Source organism: Engystomops pustulosus, chromosome 6 (assembly GCF_040894005.1).
Source record: "Engystomops pustulosus chromosome 6, aEngPut4.maternal, whole genome shotgun sequence".
Taxonomy (NCBI): Eukaryota; Metazoa; Chordata; class Amphibia; order Anura; family Leptodactylidae; genus Engystomops; species Engystomops pustulosus.
This window is the reverse complement of record NC_092416.1, coordinates 2,521,582-2,546,085: the sequence shown is the minus strand read 5'-3', so window position 1 is coordinate 2,546,085 and position 24,504 is coordinate 2,521,582. Positions and strand designations below refer to the sequence as shown.

The 24,504-nt window shown below is 44.3% G+C and overlaps 1 protein-coding gene across 7 annotated transcripts in view; it reads left to right on the top strand.

Moving 5' to 3' along the window:
• Positions 1-24,504, top strand: part of POU2F2 (POU class 2 homeobox 2) — a 189,115-nt gene that overhangs the window by 123,902 nt on the left and 40,709 nt on the right. For 6 of the 7 annotated variants that reach the window (XM_072113747.1, XM_072113749.1, XM_072113745.1 and 3 more), the window contains one exon: positions 8,431-8,478. In XM_072113747.1, coding sequence (XP_071969848.1) covers positions 8,431-8,478 — 48 coding nt within the window. Of the gene's footprint in view, positions 1-5,638; positions 5,719-8,430; positions 8,479-24,504 lie in introns of those variants that run through there. The other variant, XM_072113748.1, reaches the window with a different exon arrangement.

The window sequence follows — 24,504 nt, the reverse complement described above, 5'->3', positions numbered from 1 at the left end:
CATAGTAAACCCCCTCTACATAGTACACACCCTGCACATAGTACACAGGACCATGCACATAGTACACACTGCACATAGTACACACTGCACATAGTACACAGGACACTGCACATAGTACACCCTGCACATAGTAAACACCCTGCACATAGTAAACCCCTCTACATAGTACACACCGCACATAGTACACTGCACATAGTACACTGCACATAGTACACACCCTGCACATAGTACACACTGCACATAGTAAACACCCTGCACATAGTACACACCCCTTGCACATAGTACACCCCCTGCACATAGTACACCCTGCACATAGTACACCCTGCACATAGTAAACACCCTGCACATAGTAAACACCCTGCACATAGTACACACCCCTTGCACATAGTACACCCCCTGCACATAGTAAACCCCCTCTACATAGTACCCCCTGCACATAGTACACAGGACCCTGCACTTGTACACAGGACACTGCACATAGTGCACACAGTTAAGGGAGGCACAGGTAGAAGAGTGCACAGGTAGAGGGGTGCACAGGTAGAGGAGTGCACAGACAGATGGATGCACAGGTAAGACTGGTGCACAGGTAAAGGGGGAGCACAGGTAGAGCAGTGGGCATAGTTAGCGGAGTGCACAGGTTGAGGGGTGTACAAGTAGAGGAGTCTATAGATCGAGGGCTGCACAGGTAGAGCAATTCACAGATAGAGTGGTGAACTGGTGGAGAGGTCCACAGGTAGAGGGGTGCACAGGTAGAGGGATGCTGAGATAGAGGGGTGTACAGGTAGAGGGATGTTCAGGTAGAGGGGTGCACAGGTAGAGGGGTGTACGGGTAGAGGGATGCTTAGGTAGAGGGGTGTACAGGTAGAGGGGTGTACAGGTAGAGGGATGCCCAGGTAGAGGGGTGCACAGGTAGAGGGATGGTCAGGTAGAGGGGTGCACAGGTAGAGGGGTGTACAGGTAGAGGGGTGTACAGGTAGAGGGATGCCCAGGTAGAGGGGTGCACGGGTAGAGGGGTGCACATGTAGAGGGATGCCCAGGTAGACGGGTGCACAGGTAGAGGGGTGCACAGGTAGAGGGATGCTCAGGTAGAGGGATGCTCAGGTAGAGGGATGCTCAGGTAGAGGGATGCTCAGGTAGAAGGTGCACAAGTAGAGGTGTCCTTAGATAGAGCGGTGAACAGGTGGAGAGGTCCACACTTAGAAAGTGCACAGGTAGAGGGGTGCACAGGTAGAGGAGTGCACAGGTAGAGGGGTGCACAGGTAGAGGAGTGCACAGGTAGAAGGTGCACAGGCAGAGGTGTCCATAGATAGAGTGGTGAATAGGTGAAGAAAATAGAAAGTGCACAGGTAGGGGGTGCACAGGTAGAGGGGTGCACAGGTAGAGGGGTGTACAGGTAGAGGGGTGCACAGGTAGAGGAGTGCACAGGTAGAGGGATGCTCAGGTAGAGGGGTGCACAAGTAGAGGTGTCCATAGATAGAGTGGTGAACAGGTGGAGAGGTGCACAAGTAGAAAGTGCACAGGTAGAGGGTGCACAGGTAGAGCAATTCACAGATAGAGAGGTGAACATTTGGAGATGTCCACAGGTAGAGGGGTACACAGGTTGAAGGGTGCACAGGTAATGGGGTGTACAAGTAGAGGGGTGCACAGGTATTGGGGTATACAGGTAATGGGGTGTACAGGTAGAGGAGTGCACAGGTAGAGGGGTGCACAGGTAATGGGGTGTACAGGTAGAGGGGTGCACAGGTATTGGGGTATACAGGTAATGGGGTGCACAGGTAGAGGAGTGCACAGGTAGAGGAGTGCACAGATTGAGGGGTTCACAGGTAGAGGGGTGTACAGGTAGAGGGGTGTACAGGTAGAGGGGTGCACAGGTTGAAGGGTGCACAGGTAATGGGGTGTACAGGTAAAGGGGTGCACAGGTATTGGGGTATACAGGTAATGGGGTGTACAGGTAGAGGAGTGCACAGGTAGAGGGGTTCACAGGTAGAGGGGTGCACAGGTAGAGGGGTGTACAGGTTGAAGAGTGCACAGGTAATGGGGTGTACAGGTAATGGGGTGTACAGGTAGAGGGGTGCACAGGTAGAGGAGTGCACAGGTAATGGGGTGTACAGGTAGAGGGGTGCACAGGTAATGGGGTGTACAGGTAATGGGGTGTACAGGTAGAGGGGTGCACAGGTAATGGGGTGTACAGGTAGAGGGGTGCACAGGTAATGGGGTGTACAGGTAGAGGGGTGCACAGGTAATGGGGTGTACAGGTAGAGGAGTGCACAGGTAGAGGGGTGCACAGGTAATGGGTGTACAGGTAGAGGGGTGCACAGGTATTGGGGTATACAGGTAATGGGGTGTACAGGTTGAAGGGTGCACAGGTAATGGGGTGTACAGGTAGAGGAGTGCACAGGTAGAGGGGTGTACAGGTAGAGGAGTGCACAGGTAATGGGGTGTACAGGTAGAGGGGTGCACAGGTATTGGGGTATACAGGTAATGGGGTGTACAGGTAGAGGGGTGCACAGGTATTGGGGTATACAGGTAATGGGGTGTACAGGTAGAGGGGTGTACAGGTAGAGGGGTGTACAGGTAGAGGGGTGTACAGGTAGAGGGGTGTACAGGTAGAGGGGTGCACAGGTAGAGGGGTGCACAGGTAATGGGTGTACAGGTAGAGGGGTGCACAGGTATTGGGGTATACAGGTAATGGGGTGTACAGGTTGAAGGGTGCACAGGTAATGGGGTGTACAGGTAGAGGAGTGCACAGGTAGAGGGGTGTACAGGTAGAGGAGTGCACAGGTAATGGGGTGTACAGGTAGAGGGGTGCACAGGTATTGGGGTATACAGGTAATGGGGTGTACAGGTAGAGGGGTGCACAGGTATTGGGGTATACAGGTAATGGGGTGTACAGGTAGAGGGGTGTACAGGTAGAGGGGTGTACAGGTAGAGGGGTGTACAGGTAGAGGGGTGCACAGGTAATGGGGTATACAGGTAATGGGGTGTACAGGTAGAGGGGTGCACAGGTAATGGGGTATACAGGTAATGGGGTGCACAGGTAGAGGGGTGTACAGGTAGAGGGGTGCACAGGTAATGGGGTATACAGGTAATGGGGTGTACAGGTAGAGGGGTGTACAGGTAATGGGGTGTACAGGTAGAGGGGTGCACAGGTAGAGGGGTGTACAGGTAGAGGGGTGTACAGGTAGAGGGGTGTACAGGTAGAGGGGTGTACAGGTAATGGGGTGCACAGGTAGAGGGGTGTACAGGTAGAGGGGTGCACAGGTAGAGGGATGCTTAGGTAGAGGGATGCTTAGGTAGAGGGGTGTACAGGTAGAGGGGTGCACAGGTAGAGGGATGCTTAGGTAGAGGGATGCTTAGGTAGAGGGGTGTACAGGTAGAGGGATGCCCAGGTAGAGGGGTGCACAGGTAGAGGGGTGCACAGGTAATGAGGTGCACAGGTAATGGGGTGTACAGGTAGAGGGATGCTTAGGTAGAGGGATGCTTAGGTAGAGGGGTGTACAGGTAGAGGGATGCCCAGGTAGAGGGGTGCACAGGTAGAGGGGTGCACAGGTAATGAGGTGCACAGGTAATGGGGTGTACAGGTAGAGGGATGCCCAGGTAGAGGGGTGCACAGGTAGAGGGGTGCACAGGTAGAGGGGTACACAGGTAATGGGGTGTACAGGTAGAGCTCTCCATATTAAACAGCTTACCAGTTCTCACTCCCAAGCCTTTAAGGTTTGAGAGTCAAAGAGCACAGAATCAGACTACTTCATGTTTGCATGTTGTCTGTTACTATGGAGATGCACAGGTGTGCGCAGGAGCTGCAGGAAAGTGTCACTGATAATTTGTAGCAACTTGTCTTCATGTACTAGATAACTTCTATTTTCTTCAGCTCTTAGTCTTCGGGGTTCTTCATTTCTTAGTCTTGGGGCTTATTCACCTATTAGTCCTGGGGGTTTACTTCAGCTCTTAGGCCTCGGTCACACGTACCGCTAGACGTCCGTTCATAACGCCACGCTAGCGCACAGGGGGAGGTCCTCGGCCCGAACGCACATGTGTTTCCAGAGAAACGCATGTGATCGGCTTAACAATCGCATGCGTTTCCCTGGAAATGCATGTGCGTTCGGGCCAAGGACCTCCCCCTGTGCGCTAGCGTGGCGTTATGAACGGACGTCTAGCGGTACGTGTGACCGCGGCCTTAGTCTCGGGGGGAGGGGGGTTGTTCTTCAGTTCTTAGTCTTGGGGGGAGGGGGGGTTGTTCTTCAGTTCTTAGTCTTGGGGGGGCTCCTTAGTTCTTAGTTTTGAGGGGTACTTCAGTTCTTAGTCTTGGGGGGGCTCCTTAGTTCTTAGTTTTGAGGGGTACTTCAGTTCTTAGTCTTGAGTTGGTTCTTCAGCTCTTAGTCTTGGGGGGATTGTTAATCTCTTAGTCTTGGGGGGATGGTTAATCTCTTAGTCTTGGGGGGATGGTTAATCTCTTAGTCTTGGGGGGATGGTTAATCTCTTAGTCTTGGGGGGATGGTTAATCTCTTAGTCTCGGGGGGATTGTTAATGTCTTAGTCTTGAGGAAGTAAATATCTCTCCATGGAAGGTGTTATGGCTGCGGGGTCCATCTACATGAGGGTGTTTGGTGTCTGTGGAGACCCCTGGAGCTCTGAAGCTGCAGAACTGATTGATGTAAGACTTTGGACCCTTTGTGACAGTACAATGTGGAGGGGTCTCCACTGCTTAGGTCTATTGGTCAGGATGGTGAGTGGCCCCCACGTGCAGAGAGCTGCGGGTCCCGCTGAGGTCTGTACTTTTAAATACCAGTATTGGATATTTGTAGCCAGAGAAATCTATTCATTTAATGATTATTTATTAAGAGCCTATCAGGTTAATTGTCTCCTCCCATAGGATCCGTGCCTGTGTATAAGAGATATATAACCCGCTGTGACAGTGTGACAGTGTATGGGGCAGCGCTGGTGTCATAGAGCCGAAATGTGGGGCAGCGTGTGGCATCATGGGGGCATCTCACAGCCCCGGGCCCCCTCTCTCTCCCCCCCTTTTGCCTCTATCCCTCGGGACGCAGCTCTAATAATGTGTTTGATCGACTGGCGGGCGGCGAGCGCACGATTATTGTCTTGTAGGGAGTCAAAAGTATTGATCCTACGAGAAATATGAGTGTGTGAAATGGAGTCAGTGTGTCAGTTACAATCAGCACAGACCCGAGGGAGAGAGCGGGAGAGGAAAGCACAGAGAGAGAGTCACATAGAGAGCGTGCGAGAGAGCAGAGACAGCCTCATAGACTGTGCCCGCTCTCACCAGTCTCCATGTTATTAGCCGTCTCTGGTGACACCTCTCAGATCTCCTTCTCCATTGCTATTTTATGAACCTGTATATATCCTATCATTCTCCCCAGAAGTTCTGCGTCTACAACTTGTGTACAGATTCTGGGCTGAGCAGTAAGATTCTCCCCTGACCCAAACAGATTGTACAGCATCAATATATACAAGGGAGAGAAGCTGCATCCATAGTCACCCCCCTACAGCTCCCCTTATAGAATATCTGACTATTCATTGCTGCAGATAACACCTTAGGACAACTTACTATTATACTCCAGAGCTGCACTCACTATTCTGCTGCAGGTGCAGTCACTGTATCCTGTACAGTCCAGACCTCTATGGATAGGAGATTAGTGGGAATCCTCTATCCCTCCGGCACCAGGCACAGCACATGTCAGTAATGAATGGGTCATTACAAGTAATCACTCTGTGTATAATATGTAATGTCATTCATCGGCCTCTGTCTCTCCGTCATTAGTCATGAGTTCCGGAATCGTTCCATCATCTCTCTGCCAGGGAAATCCACAATCAGCAATGCACCAGAATGAGATCTGCAGGCGTGGGAAAAACCGTCCCGCTCACTTGAGGTCCCGGTGCGTCTGCGCGGAGTCTCCAGATCATTGGAGTAATCGTACATATACCCTAATATACATGTTATATATCATCCCCTTCCCAATTCTTCCAAATCTGAGAGTTTTCCAATCAGATTTGGCAAAAGGGACAAAAAAACCCATTTATACTACACATCTGGTTACACAGCGCGTCGGACTCTCGCTATACAGCTGAGCGGATGATAATTATTCCTCGCTTGTCTTTACCTTTTCACAGACAGATTACCAGCAATGCATTGCAAAATAGTGAGTATGTGCTGACACAGAGAGCCATCCGGCAACACGCAGAGAGCTAGAATAGCATGCAGTGCAGTATAATAACACCAGCCGCCATACACTACAATACCCTGCCGCATAGGAACATGCATAGTCATAGGACAACATGGGGAAGGAACAATCACACAGTAATAAGGAGGCCGCCGCCGCCACCACATCAGAGACCGGACCTGAAAATGATACAATGAGGCTGATAGCGGGAATATATACACTGGGATGTAGACTGGGCCTATTCAGTAAGGTCCAGGAGTCTGTCCTAAACCAGGAGTGGCCTCAGGCCATATCAGTGGGCAGCGGGGTGTAATAGTAGGGTGTCCAGGACATGGCCCAATTCTGCAGCCCTATAAGAATTGTGCCATCGTATGACATTGTCTTGTGAGAAGTCACCCCGTCATATACGTTCTTTTCATTATTAAGCTTGATATTGACCTTTCATCGTTCAGGAGTCCAGTGTGTTCCTGGCTTTCTCTTGCAATATTCACTACCTATGGCTCTTTTCTCCGCTGTGTGTAACTTAGAACTGGAGGATTAAAACCTAGCTGCTGTGACTCACCCATCTCCATAGACTTCTGTGTCTCATTACTCTCCATAGACTTCTGTGTCTCGTCCCTCTCCATAGACTTCTGTGACTCGTCCCTCTCCATAGACTTCTGTGACTCGTCCCTCTCCATAGACTTCTGTGACTCGTCCCTCTCCATAGACTTCTGTGACTCGTCCCTCTCCATAGACTTCTGTGACTCGTCCCTCTCCATAGACTTCTGTGACTCGTCCCTCTCCATAGACTTCTGTGACTCGTCCCTCTCCATAGACTTCTGTGACTCGTCCCTCTCCATAGACTTCTGTGACTCGTCCCTCTCCATAGACTTCTGTGACTCGTCCCTCTCCATAGACTTCTGTGACTCGTCCCTCTCCATAGACTTCTGTGACTCGTCCCTCTCCATAGACTTCTGTGACTCGTCCCTCTCCATAGACTTCTGTGACTCGTCCCTCTCCATAGACTTCTGTGACTCGTCCCTCTCCATAGACTTCTGTGACTCGTCCCTCTCCATAGACTTCTGTGTCTCGTCCCTCTCCATAGACTTCTGTGACTCGTCCCTCTCCATAGACTTCTGTGACTCGTCCCTCTCCATAGACTTCTGTGACTCGTCCCTCTCCATAGACTTCTGTGACTCGTCCCTCTCCATAGACTTCTGTGACTCGTCCCTCTCCATAGACTTCTGTGACTCGTCCCTCTCCATAGACTTCTGTGACTCGTCCCTCTCCATAGACTTCTGTGACTCGTCCCTCTCCATAGACTTCTGTGACTCGTCCCTCTCCATAGACTTCTGTGACTCGTCCCTCTCCATAGACTTCTGTGACTCGTCCCTCTCCATAGACTTCTGTGACTCGTCCCTCTCCATAGACTTCTGTGACTCGTCCCTCTCCATAGACTTCTGTGACTCGTCCCTCTCCATAGACTTCTGTGACTCGTCCCTCTCCATAGACTTCTGTGACTCGTCCCTCTCCATAGACTTCTGTGACTCGTCCCTCTCCATAGACTTCTGTGACTCGTCCCTCTCCATAGACTTCTGTGACTCGTCCCTCTCCATAGACTTCTGTGACTCGTCCCTCTCCATAGACTTCTGTGACTCGTCCCTCTCCATAGACTTCTGTGACTCGTCCCTCTCCATAGACTTCTGTGACTCGTCCCTCTCCATAGACTTCTGTGACTCGTCCCTCTCCATAGACTTCTGTGACTCGTCCCTCTCCATAGACTTCTGTGACTCGTCCCTCTCCATAGACTTCTGTGACTCGTCCCTCTCCATAGACTTCTGTGACTCGTCCCTCTCCATAGACTTCTGTGACTCGTCCCTCTCCATAGACTTCTGTGACTCGTCCCTCTCCATAGACTTCTGTGACTCGTCCCTCTCCATAGACTTCTGTGACTCGTCCCTCTCCATAGACTTCTGTGACTCGTCCCTCTCCATAGACTTCTGTGACTCGTCCCTCTCCATAGACTTCTGTGACTCGTCCCTCTCCATAGACTTCTGTGACTCGTCCCTCTCCATAGACTTCTGTGACTCGCCCCTCTGCATAGACTTCTGTGACTCCCCCCTCTCCATAGACTTCTATGTAATCTCAGTGTTAGGGGCAGGGAAGGGAGGATGAGTGGAGATAATATACGGCACGTGTAGTTATTATCTATTTAGTTGTGATAGAAATGATTTCTAGATAATTCATCTCATTCCCTCGTCTCTACACAGAACTGCAAGTTTATCTGGAGTATCAGAGGAGGGCGTCTACTCTAGGTGGTAAGTCATGTATTCCTTACTATTAGTAATGGATGAGATGTCACTCCCATGATACCCGCCCTGTCCCGACTACGACTACATAACCATCCCCACTAGATATATATATAAACCACACCCTCTAGGTGATCATACATGGCACATAATGTGTAGGGCCAGAATGATGTGATGGGACAGAGGGTTACAGGGGATCCTACCCCCGTGGGGGCATCCCTGCCTTGTGGTTACAGCCCTGGTGATACCAGCAGCATGGCATGGCAGGTCTATTACATGGGACGTCCTTACATGTTACATGTATGTGTCTTACAGTATGTGCCTGCTGGTAGGTTCTAGTTACTTTTGTGCTATTGTACTTACACTTATTGAATTCTGTAAGTGACATTTGTGGGGGTTTCTTATATATTGGGTGTCATACGCTGGATCATCATGCTCCCGATATCCAGCAGTGTTGGTGCCCGGCTCAGTTCTGGTCCTGGTACTTCAGCCAGCCCAGTACGAGCCCACCATAAGTCCTGGCTCCACCCCCTCCCAACCTAAGACTCATAGATCTGCGCCAGAAATTGTGGCTAAATCACAGCTTGTACGTCGTTATTTAGACACAATATTCCTGGTTATATCTCCCGTATGTTACATTGTATCATATTATGTTGTTGGATGTTATTGTTCCTGTGTGTTCTTCTATATTACAGTTATATTCCTGTATGTTACATCTCTGTGTGTAGTGATTATTTCTGTGTTATATTCCTGTATGTTACATCTCTGTGTGTAGTGATTATTTCTATGTGTTATATTCCTGTATGTTACATCTCTGTGTGTAGTGATTATTTCTGTGTTATATTCCTGTATGTTACATCTCTGTGTGTAGTGATTATTTCTGTGTTATATTCCTGTATGTTACATCTCTGTGTGTAGTGGTTATTTCTATGTGTTATATTCCTGTATGTTACATCTCTGTGTGTAGTGGTTATTTCTATGTGTTATATTCCTGTATGTTACATCTCTGTGTGTAGTGATTATTTCTGTGTTATATTCCTGTATGTTACATCTCTGTGTGTAGTGATTATTTCTGTGTGTTATATTCCTGTATGTTACATCTCTGTGTGTAGTGATTATTTCTATGTGTTATATTCCTGTATGTTACATCTCTGTGTGTAGTGATTATTTCTATGTGTTATATTCCTGTATGTTACATCTCTGTGTGTAGTGATTATTTCTGTGTTATATTCCTGTATGTTACATCTCTGTGTGTAGTGATTATTTCTGTGTTATATTCCTGTATGTTACATCTCTGTGTGTAGTGATTATTTCTATGTGTTATATTCCTGTATGTTACATCTCTGTGTGTAGTGATTATTTCTATGTGTTATATTCCTGTATGTTACATCTCTGTGTGTAGTGATTATTTCTGTCTGTTATATTCCTGTATGTTACATCTCTGTGTGTAGTGATTATTTCTGTGTTATATTCCTGTATGTTACATCTCTGTGTGTAGTGATTATTTCTATGTGTTATATTCCTGTATGTTACATCTCTGTGTGTAGTGATTATTTCTGTGTTATATTCCTGTATGTTACATCTCTGTGTGTAGTGATTATTTCTATGTGTTATATTCCTGTATGTTACATCTCTGTGTGTAGTGATTATTTCTGTGTTATATTCCTGTATGTTACATCTCTGTGTGTAGTGATTATTTCTATGTGTTATATTCCTGTATGTTACATCTCTGTGTGTAGTGATTATTTCTGTCTGTTATATTCCTGTATGTTACATCTCTGTGTGTAGTGGTTATTTCTATGTGTTATATTCCTGTATGTTACATCTCTGTGTGTAGTGATTATTTCTGTCTGTTATATTCCTGTATGTTACATCTCTGTGTGTATTGATTATTTCTGTGTTATATTCCTGTATGTTGCATCTCTGTGTGTATTGATTATTTCTATGTGTTATATTCCTGTATGTTACATCTCTGTGTGTATTGATTATTTCTATGTGTTATATTCCTGTATGTTACATCTCTGTGTGTAGTGATTATTTCTATGTGTTATCTTCCTGTATGTTACATCTCTGTGTGTAGTGATTATTACTGTGTTATATTCCTGTATGTTACATCTCTGTGTGTAGTGATTATTTCTATGTGTTATATTCCTGTATGTTGCATCTCTGTGTGTAGTGATTATTTCTGTCTGTTATATTCCTGTATGTTACATCTCTGTGTGTAGTGGTTATTTCTATGTGTTATATTCCTGTATGTTACATCTCTGTGTGTAGTGGTTATTTCTATGTGTTATATTCCTGTATGTTACATCTCTGTGTGTAGTGGTTATTTCTATGTGTTATATTCCTGTATGTTACATCTCTGTGTGTATTGATTATTTCTATGTGTTATATTCCTGTATGTTACATCTCTGTGTGTATTGATTATTTCTATGTGTTATATTCCTGTATGTTACATCTCTGTGTGTAGTGATTATTTCTATGTGTTATCTTCCTGTATGTTACATCTCTGTGTGTAGTGATTATTTCTATGTGTTATATTCCTGTATGTTACATCTCTGTGTGTAGTGATTATTACTGTGTTATATTCCTGTATGTTACATCTCTGTGTGTAGTGATTATTTCTATGTGTTATATTCCTGTATGTTACATCTCTGTGTGTATTGATTATTTCTATGTTATATTCCTGTATGTTACATCTCTGTGTGTATTGATTATTTCTATGTGTTATATTCCTGTATGTTACATCTCTGTGTGTAGTGATTATTTCTATGTGTTATCTTCCTGTATGTTACATCTCTGTGTGTAGTGATTATTTCTGTGTGTTATATTCCTGTATGTTACATCTCTGTGTGTAGTGATTATTTCTATGTGTTATATTCCTGTATGTTACATCTCTGTGTGTAGTGATTATTTCTGTGTGTTATATTCCTGTATGTTACATCTCTGTGTGTAGTGATTATTTCTATGTGTTATATTCCTGTATGTTACATCTCTGTGTGTAGTGATTATTTCTATGTGTTATATTCCTGTATGTTACATCTCTGTGTGTAGTGATTATTTCTGTGTTATATTCCTGTATGTTACATCTCTGTGTGTAGTGATTATTTCTATGTGTTATATTCCTGTATGTTACATCTCTGTGTGTAGTGATTATTTCTGTGTTATATTCCTGTATGTTACATCTCTGTGTGTAGTGATTATTTCTATGTGTTATATTCCTGTATGTTACATCTCTGTGTGTAGTGATTATTTCTGTGTTATATTCCTGTATGTTACATCTCTGTGTGTAGTGATTATTTCTATGTGTTATATTCCTGTATGTTACATCTCTGTGTGTAGTGATTATTTCTGTCTGTTATATTCCTGTATGTTACATCTCTGTGTGTAGTGGTTATTTCTATGTGTTATATTCCTGTATGTTACATCTCTGTGTGTAGTGATTATTTCTGTCTGTTATATTCCTGTATGTTACATCTCTGTGTGTATTGATTATTTCTGTGTTATATTCCTGTATGTTGCATCTCTGTGTGTATTGATTATTTCTATGTGTTATATTCCTGTATGTTACATCTCTGTGTGTATTGATTATTTCTATGTGTTATATTCCTGTATGTTACATCTCTGTGTGTAGTGATTATTTCTATGTGTTATCTTCCTGTATGTTACATCTCTGTGTGTAGTGATTATTACTGTGTTATATTCCTGTATGTTACATCTCTGTGTGTAGTGATTATTTCTATGTGTTATATTCCTGTATGTTGCATCTCTGTGTGTAGTGATTATTTCTGTCTGTTATATTCCTGTATGTTACATCTCTGTGTGTAGTGGTTATTTCTATGTGTTATATTCCTGTATGTTACATCTCTGTGTGTAGTGGTTATTTCTATGTGTTATATTCCTGTATGTTACATCTCTGTGTGTAGTGGTTATTTCTATGTGTTATATTCCTGTATGTTACATCTCTGTGTGTATTGATTATTTCTATGTGTTATATTCCTGTATGTTACATCTCTGTGTGTATTGATTATTTCTATGTGTTATATTCCTGTATGTTACATCTCTGTGTGTAGTGATTATTTCTATGTGTTATCTTCCTGTATGTTACATCTCTGTGTGTAGTGATTATTTCTATGTGTTATATTCCTGTATGTTACATCTCTGTGTGTAGTGATTATTACTGTGTTATATTCCTGTATGTTACATCTCTGTGTGTAGTGATTATTTCTATGTGTTATATTCCTGTATGTTACATCTCTGTGTGTATTGATTATTTCTATGTTATATTCCTGTATGTTACATCTCTGTGTGTATTGATTATTTCTATGTGTTATATTCCTGTATGTTACATCTCTGTGTGTAGTGATTATTTCTATGTGTTATCTTCCTGTATGTTACATCTCTGTGTGTAGTGATTATTTCTGTCTGTTATATTCCTGTATGTTACATCTCTGTGTGTAGTGATTATTTCTGTCTGTTATATTCCTGTATGTTACATCTCTGTGTGTAGTGATTATTTCTGTCTGTTATATTCCTGTATGTTACATCTCTGTGTGTAGTGATTATTTCTGTCTGTTATATTCCTGTATGTTACATCTCTGTGTGTAGTGATTATTTCTATGTGTTATATTCCTGTATGTTACATCTCTGTGTGTAGTGATTATTTCTATGTGTTATATTCCTGTATGTTACATCTCTGTGTGTAGTGATTATTTCTGTCTGTTATATTCCTGTATGTTCTTCTTTATTACAGTTATATCATCTTTTGATTATTTCTGTGTTATTTTCCAGTTCTTATATCTCCTGCCATTTATAGATCTGATCTTATATATTATTGTTGTTCCTTATGTTACACTCTCCACCTCTCTTCCTCTCTGTTTTATGTCTTATATTATATGTACTGTATTGTACTTATCGTTTCTTCTATGTTAGGTTTATGTTATTGCTCCTTTCTGTCTCTTAGCTTTTGTCTCGTGCTCCGGTGTCTGTGTATTGTAGCCTTTGCCTATAGACTCCAGAATCCTCTTTATTGTATCTGTGTGGTTGTTCTAGTCCAGTCTTATTACATTGTGTGTGATAGGAGGCGCTCTGTGACCTGCTTCTAGAATAATAGAGGGAGGGGTACCAGGAGACAAGTGGGCTCCATCCTGACCCTGCAGTGCCCTCTGCTGGCCGCTGCTGGGAGCACATGTATAATATCACAATCCAGTCCTAATGATCCCCGGCTAAGTGCCTGCAGCATGTAATATAGATGTGTATCCATACATATAGACACAGGTATGCATGCATGTATATAGTCAGCACACAGCGTCACGCCATCATGTTGTATGTGACACATCGTGTATGCACGCAAGGGAAGGGTCAGCGGCTGCTCTGTGATTGCTCTGTGATTGGCCAGGGCTGTATCTATGGTAACCACCAGGATGTAGTCACACGGATAAGTGTAATATCTGCAATAAAAGGGGCAGACGTGACATATACTGTATCTATATATATGTGCTGACACCCAACCACCATGTGCCATATGATGAAACAAATACTCCTGTGAGAACAAAGCTAAGCAAAGTGTAAAGTTCTCTGCTCATCCAGAGCCCCCTGATTACTTAATCAAACGTTAAATCTATGAGACAGCAGCGGTGACCCCGGCCCCACATAATGAGGATATTAGCGGCCTCCATATTCTGTGTAGATATCGGAGCCTTGGATATTACATATGGGAACATCCCTTTAAGACGAGGGACTTTAATTTCCCTGTCATCTGGAGGAGCAGCCGTGGCGCCAAATCCCAAGATTTACAAACATGGCTGCGGTCAGAGTAATGCAGCGGGTTATATATAGCAGAGCTGCCGTGTCTGTGGTTTGTGGCTTGGACGCTTCTCCGTGTATCTGGATAGAGATGTTACGGCCGCTGCGGATCCGTCATGTATGGGATTTCTGGGGGCATCTCACCTATTGGTTGGTTTATTTTGGGGCACACTGTTGATGAATGACAGTTATGATGGGTAATGGACATGAGATGAGCTCCATCCTCCATGGACAAGCGCTTCTCCTCACCTGATACTTTGTTACATTGTATCAGAGCAGGAAATGAAAACAGATAACAAAGTTGTTGAGATCTGATAAGACAATGATTGTTCTGTAGTATGTGGGATATACAGCTCTGAGGTCACAGGGTGCAATAACTGCACCTAGAGGAGGGGTCCGGCCAGTACTCGCCCTCTGCTGGGGGGGGGGGGTCCGCTGCTCCCCGTGTGCCTTATAATATATGTACAAGGAGGCCAGGACGTGTATAGTACATGTGCAGCTGCTTGTCTCCATGTCACACTGTTATTGCAGGATGTGGTTTAGGGACTGTCCCACGCTCCAACGAACACGGACGCTGCCACACCGGCAGCCACGTAAGACGCTTCCTGCAGAAACCCATCACAGCGGCCACGGTCACATCAGTAACGCACAGTGTCACCCTCCATGGGGCCCCTGCTAGTGGGGAGCAGAGGCTTCCATCAGACTGGAAAGTAACATGACAGGCACAGCACTAGTTACACTACAAGTCCCAGCAAGTCAAGAGGGGGGAAGAGATGGAGGAAAGAGGTGATTGAGCTTTTCAGATAACCAGTTCTGGTAGAATTCTGTTGTGCACCTAAATAATTGCACTCAAAAAGACGCCCTGGGTAAGACCTCGGTCAGGTACGACCTGTAGTCTGCAATAGGTGCACCCAGGACAAATTATTACCACTAGCAGGTGCTAAGAGGGCGGAGTCAGGAAGTCTCCGGTGAGAACAGGGAAACAGATCTGCAATCACACATACTGTACCAGTAACACAACACTGCAAGAGTATCTATAGTATGCGCCCTGTGTATAGTGTGCGCCCTGTGTATAGTGTGCGCCCTGTGTATAGTGTGCGCCCTGTGTATAGTGTGTGCGCCCTGTGTATAGTGTGCGCCCTGTGTATAGTGTGCGCCCTGTGTATAGTGTGCGCCCTGTGTATAGTATCATAGTATCATAGTATATAAGGCTGGAAGGAGACGCAAGTCCATCAAGTCCAACCTTCAAGAATTAAATAAATGTTTTATCCCCATAACCCGTGATATTTTTTCTCTCCAGAAAGTCATCCAGGCCTCTCTTGAACATGTACATAGAGTCGGCCATAACAACCTCCTGCGGCAGAGAGTTCCATAGTCTCACTGCTCTTACAGTAAAGAACCTTTGTCTATGTTGATGGTAAAATCTCCTCTCCTCTAGGTGTATAGGATGCCCCCTTGTCCTGGTCACAGGCCGAGGTATAAAAAGATCTTTGGAGAGATCCTTGTACTGTCCGTTCAGGTATTTGTACATTGTAATGAGGTCTCCCCTCAGTCGTCTTTTTTCTAAACTGAATAATCCCAAATTTTGTAATCTGTCATTGTATTCTAGTCCCCCCATTCCCCTAATAATCCTGGTTGATCTCCTCTGCACCCGTTCCAGCTCTATTATATCCTTTTTATATACTGGTGCCCAAAACTGTACACAATATTCCATGTGTGGTCTGACCAGGGATTTGTATAAGGGCAGAACTATGTCTTTATCATGAGAATCTATTCCTCTCTTGATACATCCCATAATTTTATTTGCTTTAGCAGCAGCTGCCTGGCTCTGGTCACTAAAATTAAGTTTACCATCCACCAATACATTATTATGTATTATGTTCTAAACGGTCAATTACTTAGTAAAACTGAAGCTGAAAAGCTTCAGTTTTACTAAGTAATTGACCGTTTAGAACATAATTATACTTTTTGTTTCCATGGCCCAAGTGCATAACTTTACATTTATCTACATTAAACCTCATCAACCATTTCTCTGCCCATCCCTCAAGCTTCCACAAATCCCTCTGTAATGCTAAACTATCGACCTCAGTATTTATTACTTTACACAGCTTAGTATCATCTGCAAATATTGAAACTTGACTGTGTAAACCCACTACAAGGTCATTAATAAAAATATTAAAAAGAAGTGGCCCCAATACTGACCCCTGTGGCACTCCACTGGTAACATCAACCCAATCTGAGAATGTGCCATTAATGACCACCCTCTGTTTTCTATCACTAAGCCAATTACTTACCCAGATACACAGATTTTCTCCTATTCCCAGCAGTCTCATTTTATATACCAACCTTTTATGTGGCACGGTGTCAAATGCCTTTGAAAAGTCCAGATATACAACATCCACAGCGTCCCCCAGATCCAGTCTTGAACTTACCTCCTCGTAGAAACCAATCAGATTAGTCTGACAGGACCGATCTCTCATAAACCCATGCTGACGCTGGCTTATAAGGTTGTGCACAGTGAGATACTCCAGGATAGCATCTCTAATAAACCCCTCAAATATTTTCCCCACCACAGCAGTTAGACTCACGGGTCTGTAGTTTCCAGGATCGCTATTTGATCCTTTTTTGTATATTGGTACCACATTTGCTATGCGCCATTCCTGTGGAACATAACCAGTCCTCAGTGAATCTTCAAATATTAAAAATAACGGTCTGTCTATCACGGTACATAATTCATGCAGAACCCGGGGGTGTATGCCATCTGGCCCAGGTGATTTATCTATCTTAGTGGTTGCGAGGCGGCGCCGTACCTCTTCCTGGGTTAAACTGTTGACATTATAAAAAGAATTTACATTATTCCTCATTGTGTCTTCCACCAGGGGATTTTCCTGGGTAAAGACAGTTGAGAAGGCGACATTCAGTAGATTGGCCCTTTCCTCGTCTCCTTCCACCATGACCCCCATGTTATTTCTAAGGGGACCCACACTCTCTGTTTTTAGTTTCTTATCATTTATATACTTGAAAAATAATTTGGGATTATTTTTGCTCTCCCTGGCAATATTTCTTTCAGTCTCTATTTTTGCGGCCTTTATCTGTTTTTTACAGGATTTATTTTTCTCTCTATAATCCTGTAATGCCTCATCGCTACCTTCACGTTTTAGCACCTTAAACGCTTTATCTTTCTCGCTTATTGCTTTCCTTACAAGACTAGTTAGCCACATAGGGTTTTTCTTGTTCCTTTTATGCTTTTTCCCATAAGGTATGTGTTTCTCACAGGACTTTTTCAGAATATATGAGAAAAAGTCCCATTTTTTGGGGGGGCTTTTGTCTTTGAGAACATTATCCCAGTCTATGCCTTTTAGGTCTTCCCTTAGTTGATGAAAATTTGCCCTCCTAGTGTGCGCCCTGTGTATAGTGTGCGCCCTGTGTATAGTGTGCGCCCTGTGTATAGTGTGCGCCCTGTGTATAGTGTGCGCCCTGTGTATAGTGTGTGCTCTCTGTGTATAGTGTGTGCGCCCTGTGTATAGTGTGCGCCCTGTGTATAGTGTGCGCCCTGTGTATAGTGTGCGCCCTGTGTATAGTGTGCGCCCTGTGTATAGTGTGCGCCCTGTGTATAGTGTGCGCCCTGTGTATAGTGTGCGCCCTGTGTATAGTGTGCGCCCTGTGTATAGTGTGCGCCCTGTGTATAGTGTGTGCCCTGTGTATAGTGTGTGCCCTGTGTATAGTGTGTGCCCTGTGTATAGTGTGTGCTCTCTGTGTATAGTGTGCGCCCTGTGTATAGTGTGCGCCCTGTGTAGGTGCTCTCTGTATAGTAGGATGTGCTCTCTGTATAGTAGGATGTGATCTCTGTATAGTAGGATGTGATCTCTGTATAGTAGGATGTGATCTCTGTATAGTAGGATGTGCTCTCTGTATAGTAGGATGTGATCTCTGTATAGTAGGATGTGATCTCTGTATAGTAGGATGTGATCTCTGTATAGTAGGATGTGATCTCTGTATAGTAGGATGTGATCTCTGTATAGTAGGTGCTCTCTGTATAGTAGGATGTGCTCTCTGTATAGTAGGATGTGATCTCTGTATAGTAGGATGTGATCTCTGTATAGTAGGATGTGATCTCTGTATAGTAGGATGTGCTCTCTGTATAGTAGGATGTGATCTCTGTATAGTAGGATGTGCTCTCTGTATAGTAGGATGTGCTCTCTGTATAGTAGGATGTGCTCTCTGTATAGTAGGATGTGATCTCTGTATAGTAGGTGCTCTCTCTGTATAGTAGGATGTGATCTCTGTATAGTAGGTGCTCTCTCTGTATAGTAGGATGTGATCTCTGTATAGTAGGTGCTCTCTCTGTATAGTAGGATGTGATCTCTGTATAGTAGGTGCTCTCTCTGTATAGTAGGATGTGATCTCTGTATAGTAGGTGCTCTCTCTGTATAGTAGGATGTGATCTCTGTATAGTAGGATGTGATCTCTGTATAGTAGGATGTGCTCTCTGTATAGTAGGATGTGATCTCTGTATAGTAGGATGTGATCTCTGTATAGTAGGATGTGCTCTCTGTATAGTAGGATGTGATCTCTGTATAGTAGGATGTGATCTCTGTATAGTAGGATGTGATCTCTGTATAGTAGGATGTGCTCTCTGTATAGTAGGATGTGCTCTCTGTATAGTAGGATGTGATCTCTGTATAGTAGGATGTGATCTCTGTATAGTAGGATGTGATCTCTGTATAGTAGGATGTGCTGTATAGTAGGATATGATCTCTGTATAGTAGGATGTGCTGTATAGTAGGATGTGATCTCTGTATAGTAGGATGTGCTGTATAGTAGGATGTGATCTCTGTATAGTAGGTGCTCTCTGTATAGTAGGATGTGCTCTCTGTATAGTAGGATGTGATCTCTGTATAGTAGGATGTGCTCTCTGTATAGTAGGATGTGCTCTCTGTATAGTAGGATGTGATCTCTGTATAGTAGGATGTGATCTCTGTATAGTAGGATGTGCTCTCTGTATAGTAGGATGTGATCTCTGTATAGTAGGATGTGATCTCTGTATAGTAGGATGTGATCTCTGTATAGTAGGATGTGATCTCTGTATAGTAGGATGTGCTGTATAGTAGGATGTGATCTCTGTATAGTAGGATGTGCTGTATAGTAGGATGTGATCTCTGTATAGTAGGATGTGATCTCTGTATAGTAGGATGTGATCTCTGTATAGTAGGATGTGATCTCTGTATAGTAGGATGTGATCTCTGTATAGTAGGATGTGATCTCTGTATAGTAGGTGCTCTCTGTATAGTAGGATGTGATCTCTGTATAGTAGGTGCTCGCTGTATAGTAGGTGCTCTCTGTATAGTAGGATGTACTCTCTGTATAGTAGGATGTGCTCTCTGTGATGTGCTGTATAGTAGGTGCTCTCTGTATAGTAGGATGTGCTCTCTGTATAGTAGGATGTGATCTCTGTATAGTAGGATGTGATCTCTGTATAGTAGGTGCTCTCTCTGTATAGTAGGATGTGATCTCTGTATAGTAGGTGCTCTCTCTGTATATTAGGTGCTCTCTGTATAGTAGGTGCTCTCTGTATAGTAGGATGTGCTGTATAGTAGGATGTGCTCTCTGTATAGTAGGATGTGCTCTCTGTATAGTAGGATGTGCTCTCTCTGTATAGTAGGATGTGCTCTCTCTGTATAGTAGGATGTGCTCTCTCTGTATAGTAGGATGTGCTCGCTGTATAGTAGGATGTGCTCTCTGTATAGTAGGATGTGCTCTCTGTATAGTAGGATGTGCTGTATAGTAGGATGTGATCTCTGTATAGTAGGTGCTCTCTGTATAGTAGGATGTGATCTCTGTATAGTAGGATGTGCTGTATAGTAGGATGTGATCTCTGTATAGTAGGTGCTCTCTGTATAGTAGGATGTGATCTCTGTATAGTAGGATGTGCTCGCTGTATAGTAGGATGTGATCTCTGTATAGTAGGATGTGATCTCTGTATAGTAGGATGTGATCTCTGTATAGTAGGATGTGATCTCTGTATAGTAGGATGTGATCTCTGTATAGTAGGATGTGCTCGATGTGATCTCTGTGTAGTAGGATGTGCTCTCTGTATAGTAGGATGTGCTCTCTGTATAGTAGGATGTGCTCTCTGTATAGTAGGATGTGCTCGCTGTATAGTAGGATGTGCTCTCTGTATAGTAGGTGCTCTCTCTGTATAGTAGGATGTGCTCTCTGTATAGTAGGATGTGATCTCTGTATAGTAGGATGTGCTCTCTGTATAGTAGGATGTGCTCTCTGTATAGTAGGATGTGCTCTCTGTATAGTAGGATGTGCTCGCTGTATAGTAGGATGTGCTCTCTGTATAGTAGGATGTGCTCTCTGTATAGTAGGATGTGCTCTCTGTGATGTGCTGTATAGTAGGTGCTCTCTGTATAGTAGGATGTGATCTCTGTATAGTAGGATGTGATCTCTGTATAGTAGGATGTGATCTCTGTATAGTAGGATGTGATCTCTGTATAGTAGGATGTGATCTCTGTATAGTAGGTGCTCTCTGTATAGTAGGATGTGCTCTCTGTATAGTAGGATGTGCTTTCTGTATAGTAGGTGCTCTCTGTATATTAGGTGCTCTCTGTATAGTAGGTGCTCTCTGTATAGTAGGATGTCCTCTCTGTATAGTAGGATGTGCTGTATAGTAGGATGTGATCTCTGTATAGTAGGATGTGATCTCTGTATAGTAGGTGCTCTCTCTGTATAGTAGGTGCTCTCTGTATAGTAGGTGCTCTCTGTATAGTAGGATGTGCTCTCTGTATAGTAGGATGTGCTCTCTGTATAGTAGGATGTGCTTTCTGTATAGTAGGTGCTCTCTGTATAGTAGGTGCTCTCTGTATAGTAGGATGTTCTGTATAGTAGGATGTGCTCTCTGTATAGTAGGATGTGATCTCTGTATAGTAGGTGCTCTCTCTGTATAGTAGGTGCTCTCTGTATAGTAGGATGTGATCTCTGTATAGTAGGATGTGATCTCTGTATAGTAGAATGTGATCTCTGTATAGTAGAATGTGCTCGATGTGATCTCTGTGTAGTAGGATGTGCTCTCTGTATAGTAGGATGTGCTCGCTGTATAGTAGGATGTGCTCTCTGTATAGTAGGATGTGCTCTCTGTGATGTGCTGTATAGTAGGTGCTCTCTGTATAGTAGGATGTGATCTCTGTATAGTAGGATGTGATCTCTGTATAGTAGGATGTGATCTCTGTATAGTAGGTGCTCTCTGTATAGTAGGATGTGCTCTCTGTATAGTAGGATGTGCTTTCTGTATAGTAGGTGCTCTCTGTATATTAGGTGCTCTCTGTATAGTAGGTGCTCTCTGTATAGTAGGATGTCCTCTCTGTATAGTAGGATGTGCTCTCTGTATAGTAGGATGTGCTCTCTGTATAGTAGGATGTGCTCTCTGTATAGTAGGATGTGCTCGCTGTATAGTAGGATGTGCTCGCTGTATAGTAGGATGTGCTCGCTGTATAGTAGGATGTGCTCTCTGTATAGTAGGATGTGCTCTCTGTATAGTAGGATGTGCTCTCTGTATAGTAGGATGTGCTCTCTGTATAGTAGGATGTGCTCTCTGTATAGTAGGATGTGCTCTCTGTATAGTAGGATGTGATCTCTGTATAGTAGGATGTGATCTCTGTATAGTAGGATGTGATCTCTGTATAGTAGGATGTGATCTCTGTATAGTAGGATGTGATCTCTGTATAGTAGGATGTGATCTCTGTATAGTAGGTGCTCTCTGTATAGTAGGATGTGATCTCTGTATAGTAGGATGTGATCTCTGTATAGTAGGATGTGATCTCTGTATAGTAGGATGTGCTCTCTGTATAGTAGGATGTGCTCTCTGTATAGTAGGTGCCCTCTGTATAGTAGGATGTGCTCTCTGTATAGTAGGATGTGCTCTCTGTATAGTAGGTGCTCTCTGTATAGTAGGATGTGCTCTCTGTATAGTAGGTGCTCTCTGTATAGTAGGATGTGCTCTCTGTATAGTAGGATGTGCTCTCGGTATATTAGGTGCTCTCTGTATAGTAGGTGCGCTCTCTGTATAGCAGGTGCTCTCTGTATAGTAGGTGCTCTTTGTATAGTAGGATGTGCTCTCTGTATAGTAGGATGTGATCTCTGTATAGTAGGATGTGATCTCTGTATAGTAGGATGTGCTCTCTGTATAGTAGGATGTGATCTCTGTATAGTAGGTGCTCTCTCTGTATAGTAGGATGTGCACTCTGTATAGTAGGTGCTCTCTGTATAGTAGGATGTGCTCTCTGTATAGTAGGTGCTCTCTCTGTATAGTAGGATGTGCGCTCTGTATAGTAGGATGTGCTCTCTGTATAGTAGGATGTGATCTCTGTATAGTAGGTGCTCTCTCTGTATAGTAGGATGTGCTCTCTGTATAGTAGGATGTGCTCTCTGTATAGTAGGAGCTCTCTGTATAGTAGGATGTGCTCTCTGTATAGTAGGAGCTCTCTGTATAGTAGGTGCTCTCTGTATAGTAGGATGTGCTCTCTGTATAGTAGGATGTGCTCTCTGTATAGTAGGATGTGCTCTCTGTATAGTAGGATGTGCTCTCTGTATAGTAGGATGTGCTCTCTGTATAGTAGGTGCTCTCTGTATAGTAGGATGTGCTCTCTGTATAGTAGGATGTGATCTCTGTATAGTAGGTGCTCTCTGTATAGTAGGCGCTCTCTGTATAGTAGGATGTGCTCTCTGTATAGTTGGTGCTCTCTGTATAGTAGGTGCTCTCTGTATAGTAGGTGCTCTCTCTGTATAGCAGGTGCTCTCTGTATAGTAGGTGCTCTCTGTATAGTAGGTGCTCTCTGTATAGTAGGTGATCTCTGTATAGTAGGATGTGCTGTATAGTAGGATGTGATCTCTGTATAGTAGGTGCTCTCTGTATAGTAGGCGCTCTCTGTATAGTAGGTGCTCTCTGTATAGTAGGATGTGCTGTATAGTAGGATGTGATCTCTGTATAGTAGGTGCTCTCTCTGTATATTAGGTGCTCTCTGTATAGTAGGTGCTCTCTGTATATTAGGTGATCTCTGTATAGCAGGTGCTCTCTGTATAGTAGGTGCTCTCTGTATAGTAGGATGTGCTCTCTGTATAGTAGGTGCTCTCTCTGTATATTAGGTGCTCTCTGTATAGTAGGTGCTCTCTGTATAGTAGGTGCTCTCTGTATAGTAGGTGCTCTCTGTATAGTAGGATGTGATCTCTGTATAGTAGGATGTGATCTCTGTATAGTAGGATGTGCTCTCTGTATAGTAGGATGTGCTCTCTGTATAGTAGGATGTGCTCTCGGTATATTAGGTGCTCTCTGTATAGTAGGATGTGCTCTCTGTATAGTAGGATGTGCTCTCGGTATATTAGGTGCTCTCTGTATAGTAGGTGCTCTCTCTGTATATTAGGTGCTCTCTGTATAGTAGGTGCTCTCTGTATAGTAGGATGTGCTCTCTGTATAGTAGGATGTGCTCTCGGTATATTAGGTGCTCTCTGTATAGTAGGTGCTCTCTCTGTATATTAGGTGCTCTCTGTATAGTAGGTGCTCTCTGTATAGTAGGTGCTCTCTGTATAGCAGGTGCTCTCTGTATAGTAGGATGCGTCTTGGTGACATAACATGGGGTGACATGAGTGTTGGAGATATCTCAGCGCTGAGAATATCTGCCCTCCTATTGGTTACTGCAGTGAGTGTGGCAGAATAGGGGTTGTGGTGGCGAGTGGGAGTGGTAGTTCCTATGTGTCGCTCTACTCATCACTTTCTCATATCTTGTGTGATCTCAGCTGCTCGCAGCTTCTCCTCATCATCATGGTGATCTCCAATCATTGGGCATCAGGTGAGAGGGTCAGGGGGCATCGGGGTCATAACACTACATGCACTGCAGGGTCAGGGGGCACCGGGGGCATAACACTACATGCACTGCAGGGTCAGGAAGTACCGGGGGTCATAACACTACATGCACTGCAGGGTCAGGGGGCACCGGGGGCATAACACTACATGTACTGCAGGGTCAGGGGGCATAACACTACATGCACTGCAGGGTCAGGGGGCATAACACTACATGCACTGCAGGGTCAGGGGGCATAACACTACATGCACTGCAGGGTCAGGGGGCATAACACTACATGCACTGCAGGGTCAGGGAGCATAACACTACATGCACTGCAGGGTCAGGGGGCACCGGGGGGCATAACACTACATGCACTGCAGGGTCAGGG